The sequence below is a fragment of the Rhagoletis pomonella genome, unplaced genomic scaffold (assembly GCF_013731165.1).
Source record: "Rhagoletis pomonella isolate Grant_MI unplaced genomic scaffold, Rhpom_1.0 Rhpom_scaffold_00069, whole genome shotgun sequence".
Lineage (NCBI taxonomy): Eukaryota > Metazoa > Arthropoda > Insecta > Diptera > Tephritidae > Rhagoletis > Rhagoletis pomonella.
The window spans coordinates 219,743-244,673 of NW_023458623.1; the positions used below are offsets into that span (position 1 = coordinate 219,743).

General features: G+C 38.1%; 1 protein-coding gene across 1 annotated transcript; it reads left to right on the plus strand.

The window, feature by feature from the left end:
* Positions 1–2,417: 2,417 nt before the first annotated feature.
* On the plus strand, positions 2,418–15,036 carry LOC118749866 (gustatory and pheromone receptor 33a-like; the record flags this gene model as incomplete). Its single annotated transcript, XM_036484645.1, has 4 exons — positions 2,418–2,534; positions 3,479–3,682; positions 14,158–14,581; positions 14,641–15,036. Coding segments are annotated over exons 1-4 (1,028 nt in total), but the record flags the coding sequence as incomplete, so codon positions are not given.
* Between the last annotated feature and the right edge of the window lie 9,895 nt (positions 15,037–24,931).

Below are 24,931 nucleotides of genomic sequence, written 5' to 3' on the forward strand. Positions count from 1 at the left end.
GTGCAAAATCTGCTGGGAAATGAAGCGGAAATAAAAGCTCTATCCAAGGTAACCTCGATAGAGATACACGATCTAGATGAGATCACCACAAAAGAAGATATAGCTAAGGCTATATCTGAAACAATAACGTCGATTCAAACCTTCGACTTAACCTGGATCAAATCTCTCCGTAACGGATACTCAGGAACCCAAATAGCTTCGCTTTCGCTACCACAGCTCGTTGCGAAAAGGATTATAGTAGCTCAGAAAATTAAGATTGGGTGGTCAGTATGTCGCATTCGTGAAAAACGACTCTGACCAGGTGTTACAGATGCCTGGATTTTGGTCATCAAGCGAGAGACTGCACAAATGAGGACCGCAGTGGTTGCTGTTTTAAGTGCGGCGAGAAAGGCCATAATGCCAAGCAATGCAACAGTGTACCCTCATGCGTGCTGTGTAAAACAAGTGGGCAGATAAATAAAAGCCATATTGCTGGTGGCAAGCAGTATCCATTCTTTCAGCGTGCGTTAAAAACAAGAGCAAAGATATGAAGTTGCTGCAGCTAAACTTAAACCACTGCGAAGCTTCCCAGCAGCTGCTCTGTCAGACAATTACTGAGGAAAGCATTGATTTAGCAATTCTAAGTGAACAGTACAAAAAACCTAACCAAGGTACTTGGATCTCTGATCATAAAAAGAAGGCCGCGATATGGGTTTGCGGAAAAAAAGGCATTAGTGGCAAACCTAGCAGTCATGAGTTTTTTGTTAAAACAAAGATCGACGGGATATATATTTACAGCTGCTATGCAACACCGAGCCTCAGTCAGCAGGAATTTGAATTGTTACTAGACAGACTTGTGCAAGATGCCACGATGTATTCTCCAAAAGTAATAGCTGGAGATTTCAATGCTTGGGCTTTGGAATGGGGCAGCAGTAGAACAAATAATCTAGGTCATGCCTTGCTAAGAGCATTTGCTTCACTGGACCTGCTTCTGTTGAATACAGGCAACAGAAGCACGTTTGAGAAAAACGGCGGAGGCTCCATTATTGACTTAGCTTTCTGTAGTCAATCGCTGGCAACAAGAACCACGTGGAAGCTAAGCGATAGGTATACGCACAGCGACCACTAATCTATAATAATTGAAATAAAAACTGCAATTACAGTGTCGCGTCAAAATGTCCAAAGTGATGTAAGTAGTTGGTGCACAAAATCTTTTGATATAAATATGTTTAAATTAGTAATTAGCGAAATAAGCAGCGTTATGAATATGTGGGAGAATGCAGAAATCCTCTCAGAAGCCCTCACTCAAGGTCTTATCAAGGCATGCGATTCTTCTATGAGTAGAAAGGTCCGCAGAAACGACCGGAGACCCGTGTACTGGTGGACGGTTGAAATAGCGTCGCTACGGTCACAATGCAATAAAGCTAGAAGAAAATTCCAAAGAAGGTCGGATGAACTAAGGGATAGTTTTAAATCATTGCGAAAGAAATTAAAAGATGCTATAAAAACTAGCAAAAGAGATTGTTTCAAGGAACTTTGTAATGAAATTTATGAGTATCCTTGGGGCGGTGCCTTTAAAGTGGTAATGAAAAAGTTCAAAGCTAGTCAAATGCAGATGCCAACATGCCCGATGTTGCTTAAAGAAGTAGTAGAGACTCTTTTTCCGCGGACGGATCACCAACCATTGCCAGCGTCAATAGATGCTATGGCCTGTTTTCCTCCTGTAAAGAAGGAGGAAATTGAAAGTGCGGCCAAACGATTTAAAAACAACAAGGCTCCCGGTCCTGATGGTATCCCAAATATTGCCATTAAAGCGGCAGTGGATACAATCCCATCAGCATTTTCAGAAGTTTTTAATAGATGCCTTCAAGACGGTATATTTCCGAATAGATGGAAAAGGCAGAGGCTGGTCCTACTCCCAAAGATTGGCAAACAAATGGGGGAACCTGGCTCTTATAGACCCCTGTGCATGATTGATGCTTTAGGTAAGTTGTTGGAGCGTATCATCTGTGACCGTCTATGGGAGCATATTGATTCTACGCATTTCTTGTCTGATGCACAGTATGGAGTCACTGACATAGCCGAAGAAGCAATAAAAGGTAAACGCTGGAAAAACGGCTCAAAAGAATACTGCGCGGTAGTAACCCTAGATGTTAAGAATGCGTTCAACTCACTAGGCTGACCGCATATTATTAGTGCGCTGAAAGCGATCAGCACCCCGGGATATTTGATAAACGTAATAAGTAGGATTATGTCGTTACCAGAGGTGTTCCTCAAGGTTCCGTCCTCGGTCCGTTGCTTTGGATCATTGCTTACGATGAAGTCTTACGCCTCCCTATTCCAAAAGGTGTTAAAATAATTGTCTATGCTGATGATATTGCGCTAGTTGTCGTAGCGAAAGATATTAAGGGCGTACAGTTGGCCACCTCAAATACTGCTAGCTTGGTCGACGAATGGCTTAAGGATAATGGCTTGCAGCTAGCTATCCAGAAAACTGAAGGTGTACTTATAACAAGCAGGAAGAAGAAAGAAAGTACGACTTTGAATGTAAATGGGTATGTATTTGAGACGATCCCAGCAGTAAGATACCTAGGTGTGATGATAGACGCTAGGTTGTCATACAAAATACACATTGAAACGGTTAGTAAGAAAGCGGCTACAGTCCACAGTTCGTTAGCTAGGTTAATAGCAAATGTAGGAGGTCCTAGTCAGAATCGAAGGAAACTTTTGAGTAAAGTAACACAATCGGTTGTTATGTATGCGGCCCCTGTTTGGGGACATGCACTCAAACATAAATCGTACGCTAATAAGTTAAGCTCGATTTTCCGGCTTAGTTCCCTACGTATATGTAGTGCTTTCCGGACAGTTTCGCATGATGCCGCCAGTGTGATTGCTGGCATAATGCCTGTTGATCTAATGGCTAGCGAGATCCAGCGCACCTACTTGACCTCCCGATCCAAAGGCAGAGCCCTCTCTAAGCATGAGATCGCGGCCGAACGCCAAAAAAGCCTCACCCAATGGCAACAACGGTGGGAAGCGTCTTCGTCAGGTCGCTGGACCTTCAGACTCAACCCGAGTATCGAAGCCTGGCTGAGCAGATCACATGGCGAAGTAGATTTTTATATGACCCAACTGTTGAGTGGGCATGGCTGTTTCAGAAAGTATTTGTGCAAGTATGGTCATGATGACACAATGGCGTGTGGTTCATGTGGAAATGTACCGGAAACTGCAGAGCATATATTCTTTGCATGCCCTTCTTTTTCCGTTAAAAGAAACAAATTAAAAGATTTGATTCTGACTAGTCCGAATCCTGAAAACTTGCTATCATACATGATAAATGACATTAAGGTCTGGGACGGAGTGAAATCTGTCAGTAAAGAAATAATGACTGAGCTTAGAGCAAGGGAACAACGCCGCCGGATAGAGAGAGGCTTTAGTCAGTAAAATAAATGAAGTAATTGGTATTAATTGTGTTTCACTCTTGTTTTTTACTCCACAGGGAATCTCTTCACGAAGCACAGACGACAAAACGCTCCTGAACCCCTTATCACAAATGTGGATGGGGGAATACGGAAATGGCGTTATGGAGTGAGGCATTCTGTATGCCATGGCCCCTCTCTGATGAAATGCGAAAGCAGTCCCGGGGAGGTGGCTTCATCGGAGTTTCATACGGGCCACTTGATGGATAGTGCGCTATCCCAACGTCCGTAACAAAAAAAAAAAAAAAAAAAACAGACCATACCATAGCCACGACAGACTACATAACACACACAACCGCACCACCACCCACACGCCGCCGCCAACAACTCCTAGTTCCCCCTACAATCTGCACGGTATGTCAGACCAGGATATTCCGTAATGTGACATCAGTGAAGTGCAACACCTGCTTTGGCTGGTGCCAGTTTAGGGCATGCTCAGGTCTGCGTACCACGCGAGATTGGACTGGGAACTTCGAGGGCCCGTGTTGCGCTGCTCGGTCGCAGACCTCAACTGCGACGCCTCCCGCCACCACGACAGGGCGGCAACCATCACAGCAGCGCACACAGCCAACGGCGGTAAGAATACACACATCCCTTACACCCCACATAACGATACGTCTCCCGAGCCACATGAAGCTCCTTCAATTTAACTGCAACGGGCTACAGAGCAAGATTGAGGAGATAACCGTCTTCATGTGTCGGCATGGTATATTGATAGCTGCGGTCCAAGAGACGAAGTTGCACAGGGTACAACGTTCACCGTCGAGATCGCGAGCGAGATAATGGTGGTAGCTTAGCGTTCATCACGCACCACACCGTGCAGTATCTTCTTATCGAAGCAGACATCGACCGCAGGGATACCACCCTATAATAGGGCATCGCTATCCGGTCAGGCGAGTTGAGCTCGAAATATTTAACATATACATATTCCCTGTCACCTGCTGCCCGGCAGGATATCACCCTGATATAGGTGCGCTCCTCAGAGGTGAAAACCGTATGGTAGTAGGTGACTTTAATGCGCACCACGATCTTTGGCACTCAAGCCTGTCAAACGATCGTAGGGGAACAGACTTGGCTGAGCAGATAGACGATTCGACATTCTGCACAATGAACGACGACGCACCCACCAGGATTATGGGTAACTGCAGTAGCTCGCCAGACATCACCATACTCAGCGCTGGTCTGATAAACAGCATAACATGGCGACCTATGCTGACTTTAGCATCAGACCACCTACCCATAGTCATCTCGATAGATAAACCAACCGACTTTGCCTCCGCCAAACACCGGACCTATATCAACTTTTCTAAAGCCGATTGGAAAGGTTACGCGGAGTTTACCGAAAACACCTTCACAGCGCTCCCCACACCAACCGACGTCCATCTCGGTGAACGTAAGTTCCGCAGGGCTGTCACGTCCAAACTTCCCTGCCGAAGCGGCTGTTCTAGAGCGTGATAGCCTTCGTCAGGCCGATCCCGGAGATCCCCGTATCAGGCATCTCAACGCGGAGATTCGGTAACTAGTAAACGTACATAAGCGGAAGAAGTGGGAGGAGCATCTGAAGACCTGTAACTTCACCTCTGGTGTGAGCAAGCTTTGGTCAACCGTGAGGTCGCTCTCCAATCCGACGAAGCACGACGACAGAGTCGAAATTTCCTTCGGCGACCATGCTTCGTCGGACCCGGAGCGATGCGCGAGCTATTTTAGCCAAGCGTCGAGTGACCAGAAGGCTGCACAAACTACCAACAACCTGTGCCCCCCCTTGCTTTCACTTGCGGTGAAGTTCCGGTGGCCATCGGGAAGGCGAAAGCCTCCAAAGCCATGGCTCACGACGGAATATGCATGCTGATGCTGAAAAATTTGGGTCCTGCGGGGGTAGCGTACCTAACGGAGGTCCTCAACTTGTCTATGGCCACTCTCATCATCCCAGACATCTGGAAGGTGGGGAGAGTGATCCCACTGCTCAAACCGGGGAAACCTGCCAACAAAGGAGATTCTTATCGTCCGATAACACTCCTTTCCCCGGTATAGAAGACACTCGAGGCCTTGCTACTCCCGTACTTCACAAACCACTTGACCCCAGCGAAGCATCAGCATGGTTTCCGTAAAGTGCACAGTACAACAACAGCACTTAACGCCATAAACACTCAGATAACTCGTGGCCTTAACTGTAAATGTCCCTGTGAGAGAACGATTCTAGTAGCGTTGGACTTGTCAAAGGCGTTTGACACCGTCTGCCATTCCACGCTACTAGAAGATATAGAGGCCTCCTCTCTCCCACAGAGGCTCAAACGGTGGTCGGCAAATTATCTGAGTGGTCGACACTCGTCGGTAATGTTTAGAGACAAAACGAGTAAACAGAGGAAAATAAAACAGGGGGTTCCACAGGGTGGTGTCCTTTCCCCGGTACTGTTTAACTTTTACATTTCAAAGCTCCCTCAACCACCAGAGGGAGTCTCGATTGTCTCTTATGCCGACGATTGCTCGATCATGGCGACTGGGAATGGAATTGATGACCTGTGTTCGAAAGTAAACGGGTATCTCTCCGAACTTTCTCGCTTCTTCACTGCAAAGTGTCTAGCCCTCTCCCCTACGAAATCCTCTGCGACCCTGTTCACAACCTGGACGAAGGAGGTCAGGCTACCGCTGGGAATTCACGTCGATGACACACCGATTCCGACGGTGAATAACCCCAAAATACTCGGAGTAACATTCGACAGCCTGCTCTCCTTCTCTGCGCACGCAACCGCTACTGTCAATAAAGTACAGAGCCGCAACAAAGTCCTCAAGTCGCTAGCCGGCAGTACTTGGGGCAAAGACAAAGAAACGTTGCTGGCAACATACAAGGCAATAGGCCGGCCGGTTTTGAACTACGCAGCGCCAGTGTGGTCGCCGGGGACTAGTAGGACGCAGTGGACGAAGCTACAGACTGCACAGAACACCGCACTTAGGACAGCGACAGGATGCTTCCTGATGTCGCCCGAACACCATCTAAACGGCGAGGCGCAAATGCTCCCCGTAAAGGAGCACAACATAATGCTCTGCAAGCAGTTCCTGATCGGGAGCCACAGAAGTGGCCACCCAAACAGACAGCTGCTTGCAGAGGAGCCCTCGCCTAGGAACGTCAGGAGGCATCTATATGAACTGACGGACGAAGTCCAGAGGTTCATCAAGCAACCTCTGGACCCGACAGCTAACCGACTGGTCCTGAACGGCATTCACAGGGAGTCAGTCTCGAGTTATGCAGACTCTAGATCTGTGAATGCCGTTCTAGGCATACCACCCCCGGACAGAGACGTGACGGAGCTTCATCTGCCTCGGGAGACAAGAACGATACTAGCACAACTTCGCTCCGGCTACTGCAGCAGGTTAAACTCCTACCTGAGAAGATTGAATGAAAATGTGCCAAATAAGTGTCCGGCATGCGGAGAGACCCCACATGACTTGAAACATCTCTTCGCATGGCCGAAAAACCCGACAACCCTAACGGCCTTGTCCTAGTGGACCAACCCCACAGAAGCTACACGCTTCCTGGGGCTGCCGTTAGTGGAACTTGATGACAACGACTGAGATACCAACCCTCCTGGGCGGGGTTGTTGTAGCCGTTACAACAACAACAACAACAACAACTAGTGATTGTCATCAATAAAAATAGCATAACTTTTAAAGTGGCGAAGAATTCATGGTGAATTTGGAAATGGGCTAAAAAAATTACTATAAAGTATATATTCACGTTTTTAGATTTTGCAAATTTTCTATTTCAAACAGAAATTCATAAAGCGAATAAAGATAGATTTTTTGAATTAAAACTTCCGTGTTTTCAGTCAAACCGTTGAAATTTTTTAAAAAATGTTGCGAAGTTCTCGCAATATCCATTTTTAAAAATAATTTAAAGACTCTCATATTCATTAAATCAACTTTGAAATCTGTAACTACATCTCAGAGTAATTGTAACTAGTAATAATCCCTGAAAATCAGGGTGCTCGTGGTCTAAATTTCTGGATATTTCTTTATTGATTTGCGGCATCCAAACCTTTATATTGTAGTTCTTTAACTATTAGGCGAGACCATTAACTAACCCTTCATATATACATAAAAACATATTTAGGTCGGGGATTAAAATCACAACTGCTCTAACTTTTAGTATCAAGTCATAAGGTGTGTTACTCCCGACTCCACTTGCTCCTGTGGATATTAAGAAACGGCAGTAGATATCGACGCCATAGTAAAAATTTTCTTCTCCGAACGACATATTAACTATTTCTTTATTAATTACCGACAGTGCTTATTCTTAGGACACGAAATTGATCGATCCTTCAAGTAGTTTTGATTAATTACACCAGGCTGAGGTTTAAATACCTAATCGACTCGTAAAATAATCTCTTGTGGCACTTATCTTAATTTTTGAGACAGGCGAGAGTTCTCGCCCTTCGCTAACCCACAAAATAATACTAAAAGAATCAGATTCTCTGAAACGCATATTTATCGAGAGTGGAAAATACTTTACCGATCCCTCAGTTCGTCCGCCAGGAGTTTTTTTAAGTTTTCCAGCATTTTAAAATTGTACAGAATTAAAAATAAAGAAACGAATTGTTCAAAATTGTTGTTGTTGGAAATTGAAAATTAGAATGCCTGTGTGAGGTTCAGTTTTACATTTTAAAATTGCTCAGTGTAAAATTGTAAAAATCTTTCCGTGCAAATATGTATGTATGTACATAAATCGAATGGTTTTTAAATCTGAAATGTTTGTGCAAAGTTTCATATCGAGTACTTTAATTTGATATGTAAGTTGTCTGAGTACGATTGTATATAGATATATTTATAGATTTAGATTTTATTTATACAACTGAAGAGAAATTTAAAAAAAACAAGTAAGAGCAGCGCTGTCTTCGGCTATGCCGAAGGCTTCATACCTTTCATGAACATCTGCAAATTTTACTTTGACAGATTACTGCTTTTGAATACATCTGCATACATCGATAGAGGAGTTACATACTTATATAAAAAATCGCATCTAAACAATCAGAGGTATGGAAGATATACTTTATATGGCACCAATCTAAGTGATTTTCACTGCTATGTGATCGGTATGTAAACCGGTAACACAATTTATTGGGTTTAGTTTCCTACATAAAGGAGATATATCGCAAAAACTGGTATCTGAACAATCAGTGGTATAGGAGATAAAGCTTATACAGCATAGATTTTGACGATTTTCTCAGTAGACTTTGTATTATTATTTATAAAATATCTTACGAAATTTATCGGTTTTAGCTGTTCAAATAAAGGAGTTTTACAGTAAAATCCCATATCTGAACAATCAGATGTATGGAAGATACATATATGTTATAGTCACCCGATCCTTGTTATTTTCACTGTAAGTATTCCGTTGATAATGAGCAAAAATGGTGCGAAATTTCATGTTCCTAGCTGCATAAATGGAGGAGTTATGATAAAAGACCTCATATCTGAACAATCAGTTGTATGGGGGCTACAGGTTATAGTGACCCGATCTTTGTTATTTTCACTGTAAGTCTTCTGTTGATAATGAGTGAAAACAGCGCGAAATTTCATGGTCCTAGCTACATAAATGGATGAATTATAACGAAAAATCTCATATCTGATCAATCAGTTGTATGGGAGCTATAGGTTATAGTTACCCGATCTTTTTAATTTTCACTGTAAGTTTTCTGTTAATAATTATTGAAAACAGTGCGGAATTTCATGTTCCTAGCTATATAAATGGAGGAGTTATAACGAAAAATTTTATATCTGAACAATCAGTTGTATGGGAGCTATAGGTTATAGTGACCCGATCTTTGTAATTTTCACTGTAAGAATTCTGTTGATAATGGGTGCAAATACTGCAAAATCTCATGTTCGTAGCTGCATAAATGAAGAAGTTATAACGAAAAATCTCATATCTGAACAATCAGTTGTATGGGAGCTATATGTTATAGTGGTCCGATTCTTCCGGTTCCGACAAATGATTAATACATTATAAAAATACACCCACCTACCAAATTTGATCCGGATATCTCGAAAACTGAGAGACTAGATTGCATACAAACAGACGGACAGACGGACAGACGGACAGACGGACATGGCTAAATCAACTCAGCTCGACGTTCTGATCATATAAGTATACATTTTAATGGGTCTATCTCTTTTTGTTCTGGTACTTACAAACATCGGACCAAAGTTATAATACCATTTCATGCTCATGAAAGGTATAAAAATGGAGATCCAGTTAAGTTTTTCGATATAACTTTGGTAAATGTTATTCGATCGGTAAGTAATAATTACCAAATTGAAGGCGAGACTTACTGTTACTGATTTATTATAATAAGTACCAGGTTGACCGAGCTTTGCCCGGAGTGCATATCCTTTCTGAAGTTTTCAAGATTTGGATAGCTTTAAAAAAATATTTTGGAAATAAACAAACAAAAAAATGGATTTCGATATCTATTAAGTAAATTCCTTACTCTAAAATTTAGGTGGCAACCCTATTCCGAAATATGCTGGAATGAATTGTACATATCTTGAGCGTGTATGTACTATGTATATGTAAATGTATAAAAAAATGTTGATTGCAAATAACAAAATAGAAATTTGTATTACATAGAAGCGTGGAAACCCTGATGAAAAATATTTTCTGACCAAAGTTTTCAACAATGCCTTTCATTTGATATCCATATTGCGATGTTTTAGATAAATTGTGAAGAATCGAAAATAAGTGGCAACCTTACACTATTATCCTAAGGAATGACATCTGTACTAATTATATAAAGAGAAGTCCCTTTTTTTTGTAACAGGTAATCTCGCGAACGGCTGGTCCGATTTTCATGAAATTTAGTATATAAATAGCTTTGGGTAACCACCATATTTGAGGCTAAAAAAAATTACTTTTTTCGGGTAAGTGGACCAGGGACCGGTCTATTCGAAAAAAATCTTATTATGGTTCGATTTGCTTAAAATTTGGTACGTAAGTAGCTTTTTAGCATATATGATCCATTTTTTCCGGGAAGTAGTTCAGGGACCGATCTATTCGAAAAAAGCGCATTTATGGTCCGATTTGCTTAACATTCGCTACGTATGTAGCTTTTTAGCATATATTAGCACATACGGTCCATTTTTTCCGAGAAGTGGACCAGGGACCGATCTATTCGAAAAAATCGTATTTAAGGTCCGATTTGCTTAAAATTCATTACGTAGGTAGCTTTTTAGCATATATTAGCATATAGGATCTATTCGAAAAAATCTTATTATGGTCCGATTTGCTTTAAATTTGGTACGTAAGTAGCTTTTTAGCATATATGATCCATGTTTTCCGAGAAGTGGACCAGGGACCGATCTAATCGAAGAAATCGTATTTATGGCCCGATTTGCTTGAAATTCGGTACGTAGGTAGCTTTTTGCCTGGATAAGCTTATAGATTCCTGTTTTCCAATTTTCATGCAATTTCAAATATAAATAGTTTTGAGCAACGACCATATCAAGGATTCGTCACTTGGCAAGATTTTTTTGCGCCAATCAGAAACAACGGATACTGTCAAAATATAATTATAATATATCTCAGCTAATATATATTTTGAAAGCCGTTTTTTAGGTTTCGCAAGGCTCGAGAGCGGCTGAACCGATTTTTTTGAAACTGCCACCTGCCGCACGTGTTCCAAGGATGGTTTTAAGCTAAAAAAAATCTATATGTAAAGGGGGCGTGGCAATTCCCATACAAACCGAATTTCTCATGCTACATATCTCTGACAGTGTGCATGGTAGAGTTCTGGAACTTGGTATGGAGATATACGAAATCAATCGCATACCCTTGGAAAAATATAAGCTATTGTAAAAAGGGGTGTGGCATCTCCCATACAAACCAAATTTTTCATACTACGTATCTCTGGAAGTGTTCATGGTAGAGTTCTGGAACTTGGTATGTAAATATACGAAATCAATCGCATACCCTTGGAGAAAAATTTGAGCTATTGTAAAAAGGGGTGTGGCATCTCCCATACAAACATAATTTTTCATACTGCATATCTCTGGAAGTTTTTTGGTACTTTGTATGGAGATGTACGAAATGAATCGCATACTCTTGGAGAAAAATTGGAACTATTTGAAAACCTTACAAACCAAATTTTTCATATTGCATATCTCTGGAAGTGTTCATGGTAGAGTTCTGGAACTTTGTATGGAGATGTACGAAATAAATCGCATACTCTTGGAGAAAAATTGGACCTATTGGAAAAGGGGGCGTGGCATCTTCGAAACAAACCGAATTTTTCATACTGCATATTTTTGGAAGTGTTCATGGTAGAGTTCTGGAACTTGGTATGGAGATATACGAAATCAATAGCATACTCACGAAGAAAGGGCAGCTGTTGGAAAGGGGGGCGTGGCACCTCCCATATAAATCGAATTTTTATACTGCATATCTCTCATGGAAAAAATTTGGGCTATTTTAAAAAGGGGTGTGAGGCCTACAAACGTACCGACCTTTAGCTATCTTTGAATGTATTTATAACTCTTCTGTAGGTGTGTTTGTGAGTGAAATCCTCCTAAATGGTTGTACGGATTTTAACGAAACTGTTTGTGTGTGTTTGAGTGGGTCTCTGGATGGTTTAGTTTCACAATTTAATCCGACAGGTGGCGCTGTAGTTGAGTTATTACTAAAAATCTTATTTATGATCCGATTTGGCTAATGTTTTAAATATGTATGTAATACTATTGCAAAAACCTGCTGCCAAGTGGTGCTGAAGTCGAGTTATTACTAAAAATAGCCAAGTGAGAAAAGGGGCTGTGAAGGTCAGATTAAATCGACCCGTTGCACCATTGAGTATATCGACGCTCCTGCGTTGCAATTGGCCCAATGGATGTGATTTTCCAATATTATTATGCGTTCAAACTTTTAAGGTATTCCGTCTTAAATAAGTATATTTATATTGTATTTCTGTAGAACAATGATTCGCACCCATTTTGAAATTGTCACTAACTATACTGTAAAGCTTTTAGGACATTCACTATAGAACCGGCTCCTTGTTGCCGCCAGGGAGTGAAGAGGAAAAAATGTATTTCACTTTGCGAATAACCGTGCTATGAAATGCCGCACAACTGGAGAATTTCAAGAACTTCTTCACGGATATAACACTTTCCTTAGGTTATTTAAAGCGGCAAATGACCACCAAACCATAATCTTAGCAGACGAATGTGCCAATGAAAATCGTAAACGTGAATTGTTGGTGAAAATGTTGGACCAAAAAGTTTCAATAAAATATATAAAAATTTTGGGCGGGACGAAATTCGCCGGGTCTGCTAGTTTTTTTATTTAGGGAAAGCATTGTTTAAGAACATTCTCTTGGTATCCATATTTTACCTTTTTTTCTAAACAAAGAATTAAATAAATATGCGATGCAAAATAGGTGGCAACCTTTTAAAAATATTTTTTAATTAGGGGTATTTAAAATACCTTCCATTTGATACCCATATTATGATGTTTTAATTAATTTGTAACTAATTTCGAATAAGTGGCAACCTTATACGAGTCTTCTCAGAGATAATGCCTATTCAGATAACCTTAAAATCCAAAACATTATATGTGTACAAACTTTCATCAAAATCGTTAGAGCTGTTTCCGAGAACCCTATGGATATATATATATATATACAAGAATTGCTCGTTTAATGTAATAAGATATGATGAAAATCGTTCAGATTATAAACAAATTATTTTAAAATAAAAAAAATTGTGAACAACATTTTTTGTAATTTTCCTATATTTGCAATTTTTATATTGTATGCATAATTAGTGTTTCTAGAAGTTGTGCCTGTTCAGTGTTTCCATACACATTTGCAAAACAAAATTTTTCCACGGTGAGTGAAAATAATGGCTTTTCTATTAGAGCTACCGAAATTGTTCTTAAATTTGCGAAAATTCGCAAACTATAGCTAAATTAAAAAAAGGTTCGAATATTTGGAACCAGTGACCTAAATGCACGCCAGTAATAAATATTAATGCTGTTCTTTACATCTTTTGGCAATAGGTCAGGGCAATTATCAAGAGAATAATTAAAATTTGAGATTAACGGTAAGCTAAAGGGCTGCGAGTAAGCATATTTAACTTTATCTTTTGCGTTAACGGGTTCATTATCTAATAACATGCATGAACCCAGAATTTTTAACAAGAATTGGTCTTATTCGACTAGTGTGCTGTGGGTCACTTGGTGGTCGATGCGCGGGCTCTTACAATTGAAATAAAAGACTAATATTTTGCAGGCTTGTTGTTGACTTCATGATACAATATATTTTCACTATCACCCGCCCTAATGTTGTTGTTGATAGTGTGTATGGATGTATGGATATGCAACAACGTCGTGTATGTACAGAGACAAAGGAAACATTTTCTTTGTAGATCTTCCGAACGTAGCAATGCTTTGCTCAATGTAAAAATTTTAAAATCTTTCGACGCAAATATTTGTGCAAAGTTTCAGATCGAGAACTTTAATTTGATGTATAATTTGTCTCTGTGCGATTTGTAGATCGCTGGGAATAAGTGCCTTGTTCCAGAATAATATATAGATTTAATTAACTCACTTTTTGACTTTTTATATTTCGAAAACTGTTCTCATTGCTTAGAATTAGAATTATTTTAAACTATGTAGTGTAATCAAAAAAATGTCTCTTCTTTCCGTAACAGATATTAGGATTAGTGCCTTTCAATAGCACAGAACTCGATGCAAATATTGCCGTGGACTATGGCCTCGTCGTTGTTATGCCACTTGTATACCTAGTTTGCTACTACTACGTCAACTTTCAAGGGTTCGGCGTACACCAGTTGGTGGAATGTAACAGCATCTGCCGCCTTAGTATCACACTTTTGATATATGTGGGATGTTTCCTTTATTTAACGGTTCATTTCCTAACGATTTTGCGTCGAAAATCATTCTACATCGAGTTTGGAAAAAGGCTGAAGGAAATTGACGCACTAACTGCTGATTGCGTCAAGTTGGCTAATGGTCGTAACAAACTGGTTATGCCTGAAAAGAAAAGGCTGTTCTATATAACTTGGGTACTTGTTTTATTAGCATTTGGATTATCAATTTTCTACGATGTAAAAGAGGCTTTCAAGTACATAATATATCCGATTAATCTTTAAAAATATATCAAATTCCACTTTTCATTTTAAGGTATTACGGACCGTATTGCATTGTATCAAACATGGTTATAACATTCCCATACGTTGCTGGAAGTATAGTACAAGGAATGTTCGTATCAAATGTGTCTATAATATCAGAACGTTTTCGGGTGCTTAATATTCTATTCGATAAAATCAATCATCAAAGAGATAAAAATAATTCTCCCATAGCACTCCTGGATATAGAAAGTGATTCTAAAAAAAACTATAACAGAGACCCTGCAGTCATAAGCAAATTTACGCAGAATAAAACTGAGAATCGACAACAGAGAAGCATAAAATCAGTTGATACAAGCAATACTAATGACGGCGACTTTGCTGAAGGGTATGATTCTGCCGAAGATGTGCATTTCTCTAAAGCGTACGATGAGGCCCGTTCAAGTAATGGGTGAGTATGTAATCTTCAGCAAATAATTTGTGAGCTTGCACAAGATGGTCGGACCCTATACAAAAAAAATTATTGTACATTAGAGTAGGGCACTTTAGTTCTTTTGAGTTAACCGTTCAGTTGTAGTTCGTGCACCTTAGTGAGCTAGCTCTAGGTTATATCAAGGCATATCAAACAGATAGTAGCTTTAGAGCAATAACAACAGTTGCGTGTATTTTTTTGTTGCTTCTGGTATCGAAAGTGTCAAAAAATGTTCTGATTTGTTTCTTATAAATCAAAGCGTGCCATGTGAAATACATCTATATACTACAGTAAAACCCGCTTCAGTACCTCACGAAAAATGTCAGTTTTTGAGGTATTTAGGCGGGTTGGGTACTTAAAAGAACCCGCTTAAGTACCTCGATGCGGGTACTTAAGCGAACATAATTATTGATGTAGTTAAATATTTTTGTTAACTTACATAAATATGTAAATCCTTGAATAAAACATGAACATTTAATGAAGTATGTATACGGAGTTTAAAACCAAGACCGTAGCATTATTTAAGATTTTTCAATTAAAATACAGTTCATTCCCTAACAAATATCACATAAACCTAAGCTTAAGATTTTATACAATACTTAAAGAAACTTTAATACTTTTTTCTCTGAAGTGTTTTTTGATAATACAGTTTTATAGCCCATTAAATTTTGGTGTAACAATGTGCTGGTTTCAAGTGGCTAAAAATTACCGTTGATTTTTTATAATTTTTTTGTCGAAGGTGTGTAACGCTGTCACTGAATTTCAAAATATGTAAATATTTTAAGGAATTCTAAAAGAGCACTTAAAAGGGGTAAATTATATGTAAAGTGGTAAATGGGGTACGAAAAATTTAGGCACTTAGGCGGGTTGGGTAAATAAGCGGGGAGGCACTTAAGAGAGGGATTTTCTTCAGATTACATTCAAAAATTCATACTGCCCAAAAATGTGTTTTAAGCGGGTTAGGTATTTAAGCGGGGGGGTCCTTAAGCGGGTTTCACTGTATATATAAAATTCAAACCCAACGTGAGAGCAAAACAGCCGATGTACTGGGTCGATTTCTATGATTCAAGTTTTAAAATGACATATTTCTACCACAGTAGGACACAGTGGTATTTTTAAAATGAAATTTTAATAATAAATTTGTTTAATTAAAGTATTAAGTTGATCAACAATACCACGCATTGCTAGACCGTTTGCCTTTCACGCGTTTGTGCTTGGGAGCATAAACAAACCACATACATCAAGGCGAATTTTAAACAAGGTAGTGTTACGGGCGAATTTAGATTTTCGCCGCGGGACTTCCTAATATCAAAATGATGTGTTTGTTGTAAACAAGGCGAATTCATATTACAACAAACACATCATTTTGACATTCGGTAGTACAGCGGCGAAAATCTAAATTCGCCAGTAACACCACCCAGTGATCGGACTTCTACCACATTGTGGTAGATCTACCACTTTTTTGAGCATCTACCACGTCTACCACACAAGGTCTGAAATCTACCACATATTCGCGTTTTTGAGTAGTTTTATTTTTGCTCGACATGATTTTCTTAAGTTTAAGAGCACAAATTGTCCAACACTAAACACTAACAACAGGCAGAATGGGAGGATAAAATAAACCGTAAAATAGTAAATATTCCCAATATTAAAATTTTCAACAGGAAACGTGGTTTTATTGTGTTAAATTGCAAAATATATGATTTATAAAAAAAAATTAATAGCGAGAATGTTAAAAAATGGCGATTTTTGTGAAAGCATTAGCAAATTTCAGTGTATCTAAAGTTTCTTAAGCGTTGTTTACTTTTACTTGAGAATTGTCAAAATCGTCAAATCCCAAGCAGCGGTTTCTGGAACGTGCCAAATTTGTTCGCTACATCGTGATGTGATAAAAAGAAAAGCTGGCAGCACTCCGCAAGGTTACAGAAATCTTTCAAAATATGTTCGAAAAATATTTTGATATTTTACACTGTCAAGGAAAAATATTGCCAAAACTCAACGCAATTTTTAGCAACTTCAATCTTGCACTTTATTATACTAAAATTAATTTTTTTGTTAGACTCTAATTAAAATGTTTGCAATTTAGGTGAAATTTTGCAACATTTTTTAAATTTTTGTACAAAGTTTAATCCAAACCCTGAGATCTACCACATTTTGTTTAAATCTACTACATTTTTTTCCAGATTCTACCATAAAAATTTTTTTTTAAATCCGATCACTGACACCACCTTGTATAAATTCGGCTTGACCTACATATTTCTCTATTCTCTTCTCTTTTTATACTCAGCTAGCACAGCGCAAAAATTAAAAAAAGAACCTTTGCCAGCCTCAGACATGCGCAAAGAGAAATTTATGTACAACCAGCGCTGCGCCCAAAGCGTAATTTATGTATGTACAAGCAGCGCTGCGTTCAAACAAACAAACACTGTACATCGTGTATTTCGTTTGGCAACTGTTTTTGTTTGTTTACTTCAAAATGCTGCTTGCTGCGATATCGGCACATGGTCACTGTAAAGCTGAAATTAGTCAAGAACGTAAACCTACCGGTACGTAAACCCGAGTCAGCTGACACGATCTGTCTTACCAAAGCGCCATGTAAATGAAAACTCAACACCGCAGAATTTTTCTGTAGTTGTAGCCCGTAGCGCAGAAATCTGCGGAATTTAGATTTTTCCGTGTCAGCTGATTTCTCCTTCTTTAGACGGTTGCCACTTCGTCAGTTTTACAGATGGTAAAAAAGATATAAGTTCCTACTCAAAATATGTTTAAAATATTTGAAATTTACTATTGAATAAGGTTTTTGTTGAAAACTAAGTAGTTTATATTTAGCTAAAATCTATTATAGCACGAAAAATTGTAGTTGAAAGGGTAAGTTTATGAAAAGGCATTGATGAGTGGCAACAGTGTAGTAAGCAACACTGAGGGCTCCAGTAATCAACAAAATTCTGCGTATACAGACTGCGTTTAAGTACACGTTCTGCGTTCTCGACTAATTTCAGCTTTAGCTTCTTGGCAAGGCGAATTTATACAAGGTGGTGTTGATGGCGAACAGTGTTACCACTTTGGATTTATTACCGAAACTGGTAGAAAAATTTCGTTTGGTAAAAAGGTAACTTTTTTTCCATTTTGGTAGATTTTTGATCAAATATTTTATGCAGAAAACAAACGAAAGCTGAAAATTTAAGTTCTAGCTTTATTTTTCTTAATTATCTTTATATTATCAAATTCTTTCCAAACGCTTTCAAAATGATGTTTACTATTTACTCTATTACATTAGTTTTCGAACGGATTAATGTTCACCTTTTTACATATATGTAAAAATATATGTATATATATTGGCAGTAAGAGCTAGTACCGTCCGAAAACACTACAGTACAGATATATCAATAAACTCTTACGAAAGAAAAGGAACACATACGTTTATAAATAAACATGTACACGACACATTTACAAAACCAGCACTCAAGTACACAATACATTGACAAAAACAGTACTAGACTGTCTCGCTTTGATTTCGGAATGCTTACACATCGAGATGTTAGCTTACTGTCAATAGTTGCGTTTTTTTACTCATTTCCAGTAAAATCCAGTAAAAGTTTTTACGAATTTTCATGTTTTGGCGTTTTCGTACGCAAAAACTTGCAAAGTAGGGGAAATTGAGAGAGCGAAAAATGACAGCTGAAGTTGCAAGTTTTTACTGGATTTTACTGGATAAATTTTTACTTGTAAGAATTTGCCAGTACGAAAAACAGCTGATCGCATGTTGCTGGATGAAATTTAAACTAATAAGGAAACTGTTTGTGGCTTTTTATTGTTGAATTTCACAAAATAAACCTATTTAAATACAAAATATATTGTTCTATAAGGAATTTGCTGCGAATAAACAACCAATTTATGAGCTGTTCATGAAACTTGCAAATTATTACTGGAAAAGCGTTCGCGTACTTTTTTGCAAATTTTTTCTATGAGAGCGAATTCTTAGAAATAAAGTTACTGGAGAGTTACTGGCAATTTACTGGATAATTTGTAAAAAAAACACAACTAATATAGAAGTATTACATATATGCCTTTTTATGTATATCAACAAAGGGCGAACATACCTAGCTCGTTTCAAAATCACAGTATATAAAGTAATAAACCTTTTCGCAGTTTTTCACCATTTGGTCCCAGAGGAGTACTTTTGGGTTGTGTGCAGCGCTTTCGTTTTGCGCGCACGGCAACACTTACTGTGGGGAATTTCGCCTCATGATTAGAAAAAGTTCATTTCGAGGAAAAATACACATAACTATGTGTTATATATGAACTAAATGTAGGTGAAGTATAATATTCATCTTTAATGTATGCTGATATTCATGCTTAATGAAGAATAATATCAATAGTTAAGTACGTAATTAACGCTTGTGTTTTATAAACTGGAAAACTCAAATCGTAATTATAGCATTGAATGGAGTTTTCTTAAATGTAAGTTTAAAATAAAAAAAGTCCATTGTAAGATTATATTTTTATGAAAAGCGTAAGTTTTGTGAATTTATCAAGCCAAATTCTAAATTTCCGAATATATTTAAGTCTTTATTAAAAAAAAAACAAGGTTTGTATAGCTATACATACCCCAATGCCTGCCAGCGCATCCGCCCAGACAGTCCATTAAGCACACCCAAGTTTGAGTGATCTACAAGTTACAAGCGTTTTCAGCATTTAACAGTTCATTATCATGTACGGTGTAATATTAATTATTATACACTGAACTATGAACTATGAACTATCTGTACTAGTATCTATAATAATAGACAATAAGTTGCAATGTTATTACAATTTTGCAATTAGTTTCGGGCACTATTACACATTCATGACTTGCGCCACTCTGCCATAGTACGGTCGTTGCTCCCTTTCATACCACAGTAATTTTGTATACAACTCTGAATCAACAAAATGCATGCTCCTTACCCCCGAGGATTACTCAAAAAGGTTTATTACTGTATATACTGTGTTCAAAATTCATTTAACTGAAATCGTGGTGGAAGAATTGAATTAGTAAAAAGAAAAATGGACAGGTATGTAATTAGAAAATGTCATTGTATATATGAAATATTTAATTAATAAATACCGCAGATTTGTTGTTCGAAAAGACATCCCGACAAGTGCAAATACAGAGATGGACAGTGGCAATGAGAGCAGGTTCACACATAGGCATTTTGTGTATTTTGCATGATTTACTAAAATTTTGTATTATTTTAAGCTCGAGCGACGAACGGAAGCCTGAGACCAGGAGAAAGTTTCGGACGGAGTGGCTGGCCACATTTTCTTGGCTTAGGAACATAAATGGCGGGTGCTATTGTATCGCCTGCGAACTAATTTGGTAAGCCACTACAGTCACCTCAAAAATCACGCTTCTTTAAAAAAGCATTTGCGAAATGTTGCGAAGAAAAAAAATCAAATACAAATTAAACAATGTTTAAAGACGGATCAGGCCAGCTTTAAAAAAAAAATTTACCATGCCGAACTAAATCTGACTATGTTTTGCACACAGCACAATTTATATTTTTTGTTAATGGATTTTTGCCTCAATTGCTAAGTGAGTGCTGTCCGGCAGAACAAAATCAAAGATGTTGACTGAAGTCTTGGGAGCTAAGGCAAAAGAAAACATTGTGTCCGTTCTTCAAACAACAAAATTTTCTTGCATCATCGACGAAACGACGGACGTCGGCAGTAAAAAATCGCTAGTTATTGTGAGATATTATGACAAGTTAGCTCATAAAGTGCGAGACAGGTTTCTAAGTCTCATCGAAGTTTCTAACACGGATGCCGATTCGTTGTATAATTACATCAACGATTTTTTTTCTGCAACTATCATGCCATTAAAGAATAGGGGTATTCTCCAAATCTTGCAAAGCCATTGCACGCAGCACGGATTGCATGGATGGCATAAATTGCAAACACACAACAACAAAATACATGGGAAATAACATTTCCTATCGCTGCAAAATATGCAACGTCGAAACCCATGTATATATTTTGCAGAAATAGCATAGCAAGATAAATGCGACCCTGTGCTAGTTGTTTTGTTGTTGGAATTGCTACATATTTCTCTCACTCCTCTCATCTCGCTCATTTAATTTTTTTTGTGCTGTATCTTGTTATTGTATTTGATACATAATTTCGCTGCTTGCTACCCATACATGCTACCACTTTGCATTGGGGTGCTCTCGTACTCTTCCAAATTTGGAATAGTATTTTTGCATTTCGTGCAATCCGTGCATCATGCAAGACTTCGAGAATACCCCTAATGTAATAGGGCTAGCAACTGACGGAGCTAATGTTATGGCAGGGGAACTGGGTGGCCTAAAGGCGAAATTTATGAAAGATGGGGATACATTTTACATAAAATGCTCGTGTCATTCTTTGCATCTGTGTTCTGCCTATGCATGCAAAAAGCTACCAATTGAAATAGACAAATTATGTCGGAACATTTATACTTTCTTTGCGAATAGTGCCAAACGAATATACGATTTCAAAGAATTTCAAGAATATTGTCAGGTTGAGCCGCGCAAAATATTAGGCGTTTCAACCACGCGATGGCTTGCATTAGAAGGAGTGATTAACCGAATTATTGAGCAATGGGATGCCTTGCAATTATATATTGTTTCCAACGTAATTGCAGTGAATAGAATTAATGCGGCTAAATTGGTGAAAAAATGGGGAATCCCTCTTTAAGGGTTTACTTCTTATTCCATTCATATGTTCTTAAAATAATTAACGATTTAAACAAAGATTTCCAATCAGAAAAAATTCGTCTACTTCGTGAATATGACCATTAAACTTATTTTATCTAATTTTATGAAAAACAGTGTTTGAAAAACTAAGTAACTATAACGACGAAAAAATTACGTTTGAAAACATAAGCAAGGCGCAGCAGGACATGTTTTTGAATATAGATCAAATCTTTATTGGTAATAATACAGAAACCTTTCTAAAAAAGTCCGGTCTTTGTCAATCCGAAGTGATTGAAGTTAAAGAATATATTTTAAAGTTTTATGTTGGGCTTATTGTTCACTTTAAAAAGCGATTTGATTTTTCCAGAAAAGACTTGCAATATCTGTCTATAATAACATAAGGGGTATTCTCTGAGTCTTGCAAAGCCCTTGCACGGTGCACGGATTGCACGGTTTGCAAAGCTGTCCCATACGAAAACCGGTTTTAACCGTGCAATACGTGCAATCTGTGCACCATGCAAGGGCTTTGCAAGACTCAGAGAATACCCCTATAATAACTCCGATTGAAGTTATTTCAAATGATGAACTTTCATTGTTGCCTTTACTTCCAACATTTCCGTATTTGGTTGAAGGAAACTCGGAAGATGTTAATACAGAATGGAAAATGTTGAGGCTAAGCATCATCGGCCTTCAGCCTGATATGGATATTATAGATTTTTGGGAAAAAATCTCATTGCAAAAAAATGGGCTGGGAGAACAATGTTTTAAAAATCTCTCGAGCTTCGTATTTAAGATTTTGTCACTACCTCATAGTTCTGCTGCTGCAGAAAGGAAGTTTTCTGATTTAAACCTCATAAAAACTAGGATTAGAAACCAACTAAATATAAGTACTGTTGATACAATAATGCTATCAAAAGAATTCATTGCTGAAAAAATCGAACCACACTATGTGTGGTGTGCAAATGAAGCATTCAAGTAAATACATATGTACATAAGTGCATACGTATATACTTTAGTTAAAGTTACCAAAGGCCCTTAATGATGAATTTGTTTTTAAGTGAAGCAAACAATTTTTCAAGCTTTTATAATGAATGCTTTATCGCGGGTTTCTGGAAACAATATTCACAATTGCATTTTCAAGATATAAACAAACGGAATATTTTGAAAAAAAGCATATTTCCAAAAATTGTATGTAAGGCCTTGGGTAATGTGAATAATCACACATATGTAGGTACATGTATTTTTATACGTATTTCTTGTAAATTTTCAAAATGTAAATTTTACAAACATTTTTTTTTTTAGATACATGTATAAATTATTAAGCTTTAAGTTTGTATTGATCGAAAACCGAATATCTTCATTCTTTATGAAACAAAACTTATATGCTCTCAAAGAGCGAAGTTAAATAAAATGTTCCTTATTAGAAAACTGTAAATTTTTTATTGAAATAGCTAAAATGATATTGGTAGATTTTTTCCAGATATGGTAGATTTTTTTTTAATTGGATGGTAAGTTTTATTTTTTTCCAGTGGCAACCCTGATGGCGAATTTAGATTTTCGCCGCGGTACTTCCTAATGTCAAATGATGTGATTGTTGTAAACAAGGCGAATTCATTTTACAACAAACACATCATTTTGACATTAAGAAGTACCGCAGCGAAAATCTAAATTCGCCATCAACACCACATTGTATAAATTTGCCTTGCTTCTTGGTGTGGCATACATATGTACATACATTGATCTTCAGATTTTCCTTTATTTCGTAACGATGAAGTTCGTGAAAAAAGTTGCCGCTGCACAGCAGAACCCTAATTTTAGATCGTTGTAGTAGCATGCAGAATAAATAACACAAATAAATGTCTGCTTCGCTTCATGCAAATTCTGCACAAAACAAAACTCAACAATGTTAGTTCAACCGATCGGCATTCAATCAATTGAGTTAGACTTGAATACATGCATACATAGAACATAAGTATGTTCAAATTAAAATTGACATGGTAAAGTAATTTAGCCGTGCTTTTTATGGGAATCCTGCCTCTGTCTAGCCTAATTCCAATTTTCCAATGCTGTAGTGCAGAGGCAGGCAGCTTCGACGGAGAATTTTTGTAGCGTGCGAGAAATTGATGTCACTGTGTGCGTGCGAACAAGCGGTGCGGTTGAATGAAGCTTCCCTGCAAAAAATGGGACTAATCCGGGATGACTCCGGGAGCAATCGCAAAGGAGCATGCGACTAATACCACTTTTGATCTCTTTATATGGAATGAACTGATCGCTTTTGTTCGGACATGTCCTATGAAGAGACTAATTGTTCACCTTTATACCCGAACGGGTATAAAAAGCGACTAGTCACTTTTAAAAAATAAAAATAAAAATTTGCGCCAGCTGAGATTCGAACCGGGGTGCTCAGTTTTGTTAGGCGAATACTCTCTCTGTGTGCCAACGCCGCACATGAAATTTCATTGACTAAGTGCGTACATATCATTAATTCGTTAATAGTACCCGTCAGAGATGAGTTGGGGACTAATTGATCTCCAATTATACCCATGAGGGATGAGTTGTGACTAATTGACCTCCATTAGTACCCGCATGAGACTAGTTGGGACTAATTAATGCCCCGATTTTTTGCAGGGTTTCGCTGCCTTCTAAAGCAGAGCGTGTATGTATACGCGAATATGCCCGCCGGGTCTGCTGCAGGTCTGCTGTTGTGGCATGCACAAACAACAGCAAATCAATGATGTGCATATGTATTTACATTAGGGTGGTCCAAAAATGCATGTGAAAAGGTAAAGTTGCAATTTGTATGCTCTCACCCCCTACGATTGTTCTATACCGAGAAAAATGTATTTCTACTTTTTTATTTTGGAATCAAAAACTATTTAGAGGTCGCTCAAAGCGCTCAAAGTTTTCCATGTATTTTATATGGGAAAAACCACTTTTCGTATAAATGGTATACAATTCTTAAAAATCAATACTTTTCTTTCGGAAAACTCTCTTTCTCTACAAAGAGAGTAATAATACTCAATTGTTTATTTCACCACTTTTTCTTCGCAACTATAATATACAAGGTCCGCCAAAAACCCACAATAACCCCAAAAAATGCAATGGAAGAACCAATAAAAAATCGTTCGTATTAATAAATGGTTATATAAACAGTGGGGTATTAT